This window comes from Rattus norvegicus, chromosome 4, assembly GCF_036323735.1.
Source record: "Rattus norvegicus strain BN/NHsdMcwi chromosome 4, GRCr8, whole genome shotgun sequence".
Classification (NCBI taxonomy): domain Eukaryota; kingdom Metazoa; phylum Chordata; class Mammalia; order Rodentia; family Muridae; genus Rattus; species Rattus norvegicus.
Window position 1 is genome coordinate 123,359,328 of NC_086022.1, and position 12,129 is coordinate 123,371,456.

The 12,129-nt window shown below is 50.5% G+C and overlaps 1 protein-coding gene across 4 annotated transcripts in view; it reads right to left on the reverse strand.

Annotated features, from left to right (window-relative positions):
- Positions 1 to 1,401: 1,401 nt before the first annotated feature.
- Positions 1,402 to 12,129, reverse strand: part of Chchd6 (coiled-coil-helix-coiled-coil-helix domain containing 6) — a 220,701-nt gene continuing 209,973 nt past the window's right edge. For 3 of the 4 annotated variants that reach the window (XM_039107369.1, XM_039107371.2, XM_063285819.1), the window contains 2 exons: positions 2,857 to 2,992; positions 1,413 to 1,606 (listed from right to left, as the gene is read on the reverse strand). In XM_039107369.1, the coding sequence (XP_038963297.1) occupies positions 1,601 to 1,606; positions 2,857 to 2,992 (142 nt within the window). In that variant the 3' untranslated portion in view covers positions 1,413 to 1,600. Of the gene's footprint in view, positions 1,607 to 2,856; positions 2,993 to 12,129 lie in introns of all 4 variants that reach the window. The other variant, NM_001106608.1, reaches the window with a different exon arrangement.

Below are 12,129 nucleotides of genomic sequence, written 5' to 3' on the forward strand. Positions count from 1 at the left end.
GGAAGCCACATATATGGTGTCATTTATGCCAGGTCTGGGGAGGCCTGTTTCCCAGCAGAGTGAGCTGGCACAGGATTGTGCAGCCTAGTTCCCAGGTGCTCACACACCTGGCAGTGTCTGATGCCCAGTCCCGGAACCCGGCTGAGCTTGCAGAATAGGAAGGATGTTTGCGTATTGCTGCTGTGGGATTTCCAAGACAGACAATGTCTAGTGGCCAGGTCTCTGGGGGAGGCTCAGAAAGGATCATTGTTCCTAGAAGGAGGACTGCTGTGGTAGGTATCACTTAAGGTCAATAAGCCATGTGACTTGTGACCCTTCTTATCCTAGCAGGTCTTTCCCTCCCTGCTCAAGCTAGGGCACCCTTTAGCTTCTCTATACACTGTGAGGCACTCACCTAGAACACTGAGGGAGGGTGCTGTTGCTGCCTTTCTTGACTGCCACTCCCACAGTGTGGCTAAATAAGACCATCAAGCAAACCTGGCTAGATGGTGGGCATCTCCCAAACATTAATTTCCCTTGGGCTTTGAGGGAGGAGTACAGAAATGAGCTGCGAAGCCTGAGTGTGGGGCACTCAGCTCCAGATAGCCCAGGGACTCCATGAGCAAACTGAATGGGAAATACAAGGCTACCAGCAGAGAGGGCAGAGAACCCCAAGCTCCACCCAAACCCCTGTCAGGACAGGACGTAGTGCAAGCCACAGTGTGGTCCTGGTGTTTGGTGTGCTGTAACAGGGAAGGCCGAGCACTGAAAGGCTGGTATTTAGGCCTGTTCATCTCAGTCCTCACGCTTGAACCACAGTGTTGCCACCTCACTGTATCAGAGCCCTGAAAACAAACTGTCCATCCTTTCTATTTCCTATTCAGACACCTGCTCTGGCCCAGAAGAGCAGGGTAGCCCCATTCTCCTAGGCACTGCAGACCACAGTGCTCTCTGCCTTGGCCCTACCTCAGTCTGCCCTTCCTGTGAAAGGAGGACATGGCTCTAGGTGCCTGAGCAGCATTGCCTCTGCTCAAGGCCTAGCTTCCCCAGCCAGAATGCACCCCTTCCCCAACTTTTCTTTTCTTCTCATGCCACTGCCTCCTTAGCTACAGAGCACCTTGCTCCTCCCCACCTGGGGCCCACTCCTCATGGCTCTGCTTTGCCCTGCAATTACCCACCAGCCTTCCTGAGAGCAAAGAGAAGGTCCTCCTGGATGCTGGCACTATCCCAAGAAAACACCACCTCCCTTCTTTCCTCTCATACTTGCTCCATGGTGGCTTTTGTGTGGTCATGCAGTTATGGGTTTCCATGCTATCCCCCTCCCAGGCCTACTACTCCCCCAGAGAGGCAGTCTGTCCTGTGAGGCTCTGTGTCATTGGTGACCAACAGACGGCTGGACACAGAGTCAACAGAAGTGACTGGGTGCCAATGAGTGAATGACTGCAAACAAAGACATCTGCTTTATTTGTTTTCCATCAGTAGCACATACTGTTTCTTGAGCATGGCAGCCCCATGCTCAGAGGCATATGGGTGCTCAGTCAGAGACTGCAGGGCATGGGGACCATGGTCTGTGGTCTCATGATCGGTCCCTTCTTCAAGGCTCCAGGAAGGATGCTGCTCCTCAGCCCTTCAAAGAGAACAGCCAGAGTTCAGCTGAGCCCTTTTCTTCCCCAGAGATGGCCCAGGCACAGGTACAAGAGCCCTCAGCCCCGGCCCCATGCTTTCCAGGCTCCTGCAGAATGCAACCGGACAGTGGCCATCTCCCTGGAGCATAACTGGCTACTAGTCAGTTAGCTGGCCTGAGACCTAGACCAGGTCTCTCATCACTGCCCAGCAGGGCACAGGCTCTTACTTAACTCATTCTGCACCAACAATAGCCAGCACCACCTCTTTATCCCCAGAGGTCCAGGCTCCCTTCTCTGTTCTTACAGGGGTATGGCTGACCCCCACCCTGGCCTAGTGTGGCCTTGCTCACTTCTGCTCTGTCTAAGCAAGGCCCTCTCTGTTCTCTAGCAACTCGACGTTTTCTAAGCGAGATACTGGGAGAATGCAACTGCAGTCAGGTTCCTGCTCTAGGGAGCTCTGCATACCTCCAGGCAGGCATATACAGCTCTGTACCTGGAGGAAAGCCCTTGGGTGTCCTGAGCTGGCCCAGGAAAGCCTCTGCTATCTAACTGCTTTTGGAAGCTAATCTTTCCTGGGATCCTTCACTCCTATCTCACCTCTGCCAGGGAACATGTTCTGTGGAGCTGGCAGATGACACCAAGTTTTTCCAGTAAGTGTATCTCAGTCATAGGGTGCCCTATGAGCCTGGGTACTGAGGCCCACACTGTGCCAGACTGTATGCATGGTCTAGAGGTGGCTCAGAGCTGGCCTCTGATGTTTCTAGGAGCATTAGATGTAGGGCCAGGAAGGAGAGGCTGGGCCTGGAAAGTCCCCAGCCTCTTTTAGGCATGTGGAGTGACAGAGGCACACTGGAACTTCCTGGGGTCTGTCCAGCATCATCAGCACCACCTTTTCCAGGTTTTCACTCGGGATATACTAAGGGGGCATGGAGACTGAAAATGGCCACCGACACAGGGTGGATGGAGCAAGGCTTAGAGTTGCTTCTGCCAAGGAAAGCTAGGGGTATAACTGGGTAGTCCTCTCAGCCCCTCTGCTGAAAGGTGAGAAGTTTGCCATTTGCTCCAGGAAGGTGGACAGACTTCACAAGCCCAATCAGGTAGAGCAGCACAGGGGATACTGCTCCCATGGACATGTCTGGGGTCCCAAGAGTAGTGAGAAAGGGCTCTGAGCCAGGTGGAGGATGGGGCATCTAAATGCAGGGGCCCAGGCATAGGCTGTCTCATGCTTACACACTAAAGCAGATGGCCTTACCTTGCGGGCGGTGCTCACACAGTGCTGGTATGCCTTGGCCAGGTCGGAGCATAGAAGTACCTCATGCAGATGGTCACGGTAGCAGCGGAGGATCTGGGCCTGTAGGCCAGAGCATACAGGCTCCACTCTGCGGGGCCTGGGGAATGATAAGGACAGATGGCTGGCATTAGAAGGCATGCAAGGCAAGAACTCACACTCAACACCCAGAAAGACACTTGATAAGCTCTGGATGTCTATCCATCCATGCTCAGTTCACTCTACAAGTGAGGAGCTGCAGGGTCTGGTCCTGTGGCCAGTGGTCAGTACTGAATGGATTGGGGAATGGGGCTATATGCTGATTGACTGCTGCCATGAGTATCCAAGTGCAACCAGGAAGGGTGAGGGGCCTGGTGGGCAGGGCCTCAGTTGGAGGACATAACACTGGACAACCTCCCAGCTGGCTGGGTCAGCCTCTGTCTGAGAAGTCTTCTGTGCATTGTTGACCTGATGCCACAGCCATGTGTTAGGAATGCCATTTACCCTCAAAACCCTTGTCCTCATTTACTACTGTAATAAGGAATCCTACAGAGATGTCAAAAAGATAAAACAAAGATACACTTCTTAGAGATAACTGTAGCAATGTGTTGTGGCATTTTACTATCTTTTCTTTCTTCCTTTATCAAAATAGTTTGAGAATCTACAACAAATGAATATGCTGACTTTCTACAATTATGATGCAAAACAAGTGATAAGAAAGTAAACAACAGATTACACTGTTACAGGTGCCCCTCCCAGCTCCCTGAGGCCGCCTGTGACATGTCCACTACCAGATGCCTTTTTTGTTGCACGTAGCTCTCCTCCCCCTGCCTCCATTACTGTCACATATCCAGTGTTCCCACAACTCACACACACATATCTACACATACTCTCATGTACCTTACGCACACTCCCACAGTCCTGCCATACAACCATTGACTGTGATTCCAGAGTTCCCCACTCACATGCACTTGCTCTCACACCCCTCCCACACTACACACTCCACTCCTCCCTGCACCCATTCTCTCACACTCATCCTTCCCCTCCACGAACCTCCTTTAACGTCTTTACTCAGGGTCCTGTGCACACATACTCTCACGCCCCACCGCAGCAGCTCACACAGCTGCATACTGGTAAAAACATGCTCCCTTAACCTCTCCTGGCTCTATGTGGCACATGTTATTTATTCTTCCCTGCCTCCTTTTCCCACATGAGAAAACTGTGGTATAGAGAAGTTACATCACATAGCAGTGTATGGGGAGGGTGTATTTATTGTGGTGGTGCCATCTACCCATCAGCTTTCCAGAGGGTTTTCGCCAAAGCTTGCCCATGTTTGTAACAGCTGTGGTGGACCTGCAGTGACACCTGACAGTTATAAAGCTGCAGTGAGCCATTCCTCACATTCTTTGGCAATAAAAAGGATGAGTATTTGGCAAGCTGTGTTTCAGGCCAGCATGCTGTTCTCCTGCCCAGCACCTCTGAATTTAGAGTGTCAGCCATGCAGCAGACATCAGAGAAGAGAATGCTGTTATCAAGATAATTCAGCCACGTGAGAGTCATCAGTTAAGAAGAGCCAGCAGCAAAGTAACCAAGGGCTTGGGAAGTCAGTCTGCAATGTCTCATGCCCAGCTCGGGGGTCTGAATGGGCCCTTCCACCACTGCCATTTGCTTTATGATGCTGCTGCCTGTGGTCCACCCTTCTTCCTGAACCAGCCCCGGACCACAGTCATCATGCACTATCCTCTCTGTAGGCATGGTGCCTCATTTAATCAGGCCTGACTCTTTCTAGAAACCTCACTCACCCAGTTCACCTTTCTCTGCTGAGCAGAACTTGGTCACAGGTCTATCCCTCAGAAATGTGCCAGTGAAGGAGTGAGGAACCCATATATAGCTGGAACAATAAGAGTCAACGGAGACAAGAACCAGATAGAGGGTTTGCAACACAAGTGGGCAGGCAGGCTGGGATACTGTGGCAAGCTGCCAAGCCACAAGAGAGAAAACCTACTTATAGGGCAGAAGCCCCAAACCTCATAGTTGTGCCCAATGCTGCTCAAGGGGGCTTTCTCCAAGCTCCAGTGAGGTCATCTGAGGTCTTTGCCTCTGCATTTATATCACACCTTCAGATATATGAGGGAGAGGAGTCTTTCTCCTAATCTTTTGAAGACCCCCTTGCGGGTTTCTACCTGATGTACAGAGAGGCCCAGTGTGTACTGTGCATCACCTCTTTTGTAACTTCCTAAGAGCTTGTCCAGTTATGGGCCTTTTGGAGCTGTATGGGGCCTTGGAAGACAGAGCTCTTAGTAGCTTCATGTCTTAGACAAGTGCTCTCTATGAGCACTGCTCTGAGGTCCCTCAAGATCACCCTCAAGTCTTAACTCGCACCCCTATCCCACTGTCTCCTCTTCTGACTCTGTTCTCTGTCTCATACCTGGGAAGGCGCAGGCATCTTCCCTGCAGAGTTAACCTTGCATAGTCATGGTCTACAGGCACCAGGCAGACACCAGAGGCTACTACCTCAGCTCTAAGTGGTATGAGGCTTTCTGTCCTTATCGAGAAAGTACCCTAGCAGGCTCCTAGGCTCAGTATGAGAGGCACACTGGGAGCCAGAGCTCTGACTCACATCCCCCACAGAGCTGCTGATATAGGCTGAGCTGCAAGTGAGGAGAGGAGTGGCTTCATCACTAGCCTCTTTTCTCATGGCCCCTAGGGCTGCCCACCTCACTGACAACTGCTCCCTGATAAGAGGGCCTGGGAGCTAAGAGGAAACTTCAGAGAACACATAGTGGGTTTGTAGGTAGGGAGAAACTGGGCTGTGTGAATTCTATCTCTTGCACAGCATTGCTACTGCTGAGGCTGTGCTGGGACTTCAGCACAGTAGGAACACACACAGGCAGGCGAATGTCAACAGAAGTTTTATCTGTTGTGCACAGAACAATCTGAGGAGAGGCACAGCTACTGAAGTGAATCTTTCTCTGAAATAGGGTAGGGCTAGTCAGGTCAAACCATTTGGAAACAGGTATTGGGTGGCTTTCCCCATTCAAGGTGACCTGTTTTGCTGAGTGCTGCACAACAGCTCCAACAGATAAGAATGATCTTGTGAATGGGTGTCAGCTTAGGTGGCTGTGGACGTCCTGCTCAGCTGACACATGGTCTCAACACACTCAGTAAATGCAAAGTCTTATAGCAGATGGCTCAAAAATCAGGTCCCCAGTAGCCACAGCCCTCATTCAGATCACACATCGCCTTAACATGTCAGAAGCCGGTCAGGTTTTCCATTTCTGAAGTACACATCTATATTTCTGCTTAGCTTACGTCAATCTGGATCCTACAAATCCACCAAGATAGAAACTGGTGCCCAGAGTGGGTGGCCCAGGAATAAGCACACCTAGAAGTCAGAGGCTTGGAGTTTCTTCACTTTCCACATCTTTCCTGGGCCTTGGAACATGACCTTATTTGGACACAGTGTGGCTATGGATACACTACTTAGTAAAGACAGGTGACAGAAGTAGAGTGAGTCACCCAGTGGTAGTCTAGTGCACACTCGCATGAGAAGAACAAAGACAGAGGCAGACATATGAGACGCTGTGCGCCGAGAGTTGAAGGTTGTCCTCCACTATCAGCCAAGGAGCGCAGGGGCTACCAGGAGTATCTGCAGCTTCTGCACTGGATGAGAGGGGCAGGAACTGTACACACCTTGCACTTGGACTCTCAGTCTCTAAAACTGGGAGAACATGTGACCTTTGGTGGCTTTGAGTGGCAGCACGACAGAACACAGGGGGCAGTGTGGAAGTGGTGGAGTGGAGGGTGGCACCAGTTTCTGGGCTACCAAACACCTACTGTGCATGCACCAGGACAGATGCCAGGCCCAGCAATGTCTCTGCCCCAACCTTGTGAGGCAGTGTCCTCACTGGTTTTATGTCAACCTTGTGAGGCAGTGTCCTCACTGGTTTTATGTCAATGTGACCCAAGCTAGAGTCTTTTTGGAAGAGGGGAAGCTTGTGGTGCATTTTCTTGGTTGACGACTGATGTGAAAGGCCCAGCTTAGTGTAGGTGGTGCCATTGCTGGGCTGGTGCTGAGCAAGACAATAAGTAGCTCTCCATCACTTTCTGCCTCCAGGTTCCTGCCCTATTTGAGTTCCTGCCCTGGCTTCCTTCAATGATAAATAGTGATGTGGAAGTGTAACCCAAAGAAACCTTTTTCCCCCCAAGTTGCTTCTGGTTGTTGTGATTCAGTAGTGGTTACAGTAATGGTAACCCCAACGAAGACAGACACCATCTACACTGAGAGGTGAATGACTGTGGCCAAGCGAAGGCAAGTATCTCATGAGTGGCTCTAAAGGATGACCTTGCTCCCTAAGTAGTCCACACCCTGGGAGAAATCTGGGGCTCACCTGGGGGAACAGCCTGGGGAAAGGAGAGGGCAAAGAAGACATCTAATCCAAGTAAACAGCCTAGGAAGAAAACCCAGACTCAAATGGGAGTGCATGTAGGTGAAGTCTTTGCTACTCTGATTAACTTGACTGTGCTAGGAACTACTGGGACTACTGTGTCCCCAACAACATACATTACTAAAACTGTAACATTCCCCAGAATACAAACAGCAGCTTTGTGAGACAGGCATTGCTGCCTCATTCTGTACATAGGGATGAGTCTCAAAAAGTCTAAGTGGTTTTCTCAAGGCATGCAGCAGTAAGACAGGAGCATGGCAACAAGAGCCCGGGTGTCCATTTCCAAAGCCCATGTCTCTCTAATGCACGTAACTTCTAGAAAATGCCACAAAATTCAAAAGAAGAGACAATCAAGGATACAAGAAAGAAACAAAATACAGGCTTATACCACAAGGTATGCAGGGCTTCTCAATGGCAGGAAACTTGCTGAGTCCACTTGGAAAGGGGTGTAGTAGGGAAGGCTCCACACAAAGAAAGGCAAGTTCGTAGTAAATCAAGGAACACAGCAAGGCAGGACAATAGGAAGCCAGAGGGGCAGGATCTCCCCTGCTGTCACCTGCACTGCAGCCTCAGCAGGCAAGGGGAGTTCCTGCAGCAAATCCAGGGTGCTACTCCTTCCCCAGCTGCCTCTCATGAGGTGCTCACTGTACACCTGCTCACATGCAGCCCCCGTCCTTTGTCTCGCTCACTTTATTTAATAAATGGGATCTCATCAACTTATCCTTCTCCTATTATCACTGCTGACATCAATCTGATAATATTGGTCTGGTATGGAATCTGGCTATTATCTGCCCTCCTCATATTTAATTTCAAGGAAACATTGGTGGGGACCTTGGAGCAGGCTTTTTATTACAGCAGCAGCAACGAGATTCCACATGCACTAGCCATTCATCTCCGTCACGTCTTGCCCAGCTGCTCAAAGGCAGCTTCTGTTCCATCCCGTGGCCAGGGCGCAGGCACTGTTCAGACAGGCAGGTTTCAAGGGAGTGGGTTAACTGGCTACTATCGACCATGTGCCACTCAACCTGGGTAAATGGGACCCAGGGACCCACTATTGATTAACATGCCACTCGGGATCATTGTCAGTCTGGCCCTCAGATGCCCATCCCTAAGAGGCACAGGGCTAAGTGGGATGAGAGGGAGGGACTGTATGTGTACTTGTACATCCTCCCCACCCCCAATGTGTGAAAGAGCAGGGCCCTTTCAGAGTCTCAGAGGTACGGAGGGAAACAGCAGGTTACTGTGGTCTCCAATGTCTGAGGGTGACTATATTGGGATAGATGTCCCACAGTAGTCTCTGTAGCTATGGTCTGAGGTTCTCAGGCATAATCAAGAAGGGCCCGCAGTTGGGGCTGACTAGATGTTTTAGTAGCTAAGAGAGCTTGCTGCTCTTCAAGAGGACCTGAGTTTTGTTTCCAGCACTCAACATGGCTTCTCACAATCGCCTGTAACTCCAGTTTCAGGGGATCAGATGCCTCTTCTCGCCTCCTCAAGGCAAAGCCCTTCCTAACCCCTTCTCTCTGGAGCCTTGGTCATTTGACACCTGGAACCTCTGTCCATCTTGGTTAGTTCATCACACTCTCATCTGGTCACTTCTATAACTCAGCCCTCTGACACTAACTAGAGGGATCTCTCTAAAGCATGGTCACACTGCTGTTCTGAAGGACCATGGCCAGCCACCTGGACCTGGTTTTTGAGCTCTGCTTTAGTCCTAGTGACAAGCTCAGTACCCAAGGCCCAGCCAGCTATGTTCAGGTCAAGAAATCTGTGTCCCGCTCAGCCTCTTCCACAAAGCTGAGGTGCTCGGTGAGAAAGTCCCAGTACAGATCTGGAAACTTTAAGTGTTTGCTGAGTAATGTTGAGTGTGACAGGGTAAAAACAGAGCTTAGTTTTGAGCCTAGTGCCTCTACCCTGCCTCCCACCCCAGTCACTGTGGTAACTTCTAGAGTGGATATTGTCCACCTACTCATAAGCCTGAGGCCCAGAGGCATTTTTAAGGTGGCATTTGGGCATCTCCATGATGCAGTCTGGAGTTAGCTTTCTCTTGCATGAAGATGCCAGGACAGTACCTCTCAGGGTACATGGAAACATGCCAGAACTTTCCCCCGTCACTGTTGGGAGATGTACCAGGGCTCCAGGAGGAAGTGCTGTCCTCCACAAAGACTAGTGTATTTGACCAGCTTATATTGCAGGAACCTGGGGGTACATGTGGTATACGGTTCTGAGGGTCCAAAAATAGAGGGCACCAATAGTGGTCATGGCCCCTGTGGAGTAGCTCACAGTGGCTGTCACACTGTGTCTGGCCCTACAGTGGCTTTGACTGCTCTCATGTCTTAAGTCTATTCTAAAGGAAGCCAAATACTAGGAATGTTGTTGGAAGTGCAGGGCATTGGGAACCCTGGCGTACAGGGTGTTTTGGATGGAGGTCATGCTGCTCAGGCTGGCTGACTTGCAGACGCTGAAGCTCTGCCACAAGAAGCTAGGGAAGCATGGCCCTAATGGAGCTGTGGAAAGAGGCAAACCATTGGCGCTGGCTAATTAGTAAGGAAACCCTAGGTCTAAGACACTTTAGCTGATTTACATAGAAAGACCCTCTATATGATGGAATGGGACCTGGCAGGGACTGACACAGAGCAGGCGGGCCCAGTTCAACCCCAGAGTCAAGTCCTGGACCACGGCAGAGAAAAACTCCACTTTTCAGGGCTCTGGCCCAGCAGCCTGAAGCCAACCCAGTGGCTGTGAGGGGCTCTTGAGAGCCATACAATTGGCTTATAGATATGCAGGCTCAGAGACTCTTGAGATGCCTGGCACCTTCCCCAAGAGCTACCAACTTCAGTGCTTGAGGCTGAGGTCTTCTGAGTTACCACTCCTCCTGACCTATGACTTGTCTCCCTTGACTTTCTGTTTTGCATCTCTCCTAATGGTCCTGTGAGCTGCTCAGTCCGATATTAAACTTCATATCCAGAATCCACGTGATTGTTGTAACAACAGGAAATAATACATGATCAGATTATCTATTCTGTTCCTCTCTGTCTCCACAACTCATCACTAGCACCCGCATCATTCTTGACCCAAGGACACCAGTTCTTGCTTTCTATGATGTGCCCTCCATCTAAGTATGCACCCATCTATGAATGTGGTGTATGTGGGTACTGACTCCACGTACCAGTAAAGTACCCTGGTGAAGAGACCAAGCCTACCTCAGCCCTGAGGGAGCCATGAAAGCATGAAGTAGCGGCCTCACTCCAACCACAGCAGCCAAAGCAGTTGAGCCTGCATAGACTCTGAGGTAGTCTGGTTTGTAATCAAAGGACTGCATTGCTGTGATGGTTTGCATATGCTCTGCCTGGGGAGGGGCGCTATTTGGAGTTTGTGGCCTTGTTGGAATAGGTGTGTCACTGTGGGCACGGGCTTGAAGACGCTTGTCCTAGCTGCCTGGAAGCCAGTATTCTGCTAGCAGCCTTTAGATGCAGAAGTAGAACTCTCAGCTCTTCCTGCACCATGCCTGCCTAGATGCTGCCATGAGTCCCCACCTTGATGATAATGGACTGAACCTTTGAATCTGTAAGCCAGCCCCAACTAAATGTTGTCCTTATAAGAGTTGCCTTGGTCATGGTGTCTGTTCACAGCAGTAAAACCCTAACTAAAACAACTGCTTTCATAGGATTTGTCCCTAAGCTGTCCTGGGTCAGGTGACAATAGGAAAGAAGTTTCTCAAAGGCCCAAATGGTGCAGAGTGGGATTGTATTGGAGCTATCCAGATTCTGAATCTCAGAAAAACCTCTTCTCACCTGTCTGTTCTGGCCATCTAGATTCAGGGCCCTCAAGAATTCCTTGGCTTCTGGGTTTACTGTCCTGCTACTAGTGGGGAGGCAGATCATCAGACTACAAGGCAGCCCCCCAGCTCTTCACTGGTTCCTGTTGCCTGTGAGAGATGAGAACCCTTAGTGGATGTTCAGAGCCCTTTACAGTCTATACATGGCTCTATGAGTCTTGTCTGCCCTCTCACATAGAAACTGCTATCTCCTGAGCTCTAGTTCCCAGGGGCTCTGGCTATTTTCTCTGCCTCCAGTTCTCCAGTCACTTAAGGCCTGTGCTCACCCAGCAGATTGCTCTGCTCCTCTATAGAGAACCTCAGTGCTGTAGGTTTACATTGTATCCTACCCCATGCAGCTGGAACTGGACGGACAAGGTGACCTTCAGTGTACTGAGTTGTCACTGGTTGCACTTCTGTTTCTTTTCTTTCTGCAACTCTTGCTGTTGCTCATTTACTCCCAGCACTGCAGCACTGCAGCAGTTAACAGCTGCTAAGTGAGCTGGTGGTAAGAGAACACACTACTTACAGGTCATTCTCTTAACATGTGCCATGCTCTCCTGGGTCTGCACCATAGCTCCCATGCTCCCCACCACCCAGAACATTTTCTATATCCCACACATGCTATTACAAAGATCCTAGAGAGGGGCTGGTTCATACTGTCTCACTACTGCCCACCTATGAGAGCATGGACTGGCCTCCTGCCTCTCTGGTTCCCTCCCACTGGGAGAAGTATTCTTGACTGTCTCTGCCTCCAGTTCTCCAGTCACCTAAGGATTTGTGGCCCTTGCTGGGCTGCTGCTGCTGAGGGTCCTAGGCACTGCCCACTACCCACTTGAAAACCACACATGCATGCTGCAGGCAGTTCATGTAAGAGCTGTCTCTCCATTAAACCAGGGTGTCTGAAAGGCAGGAACCATAATATAGTACAGTGCTTCTGCAGGTCTGCACAGAACACCTAGCAGAAAGCAGATATTGCTTATCTGAAGTTGGCAA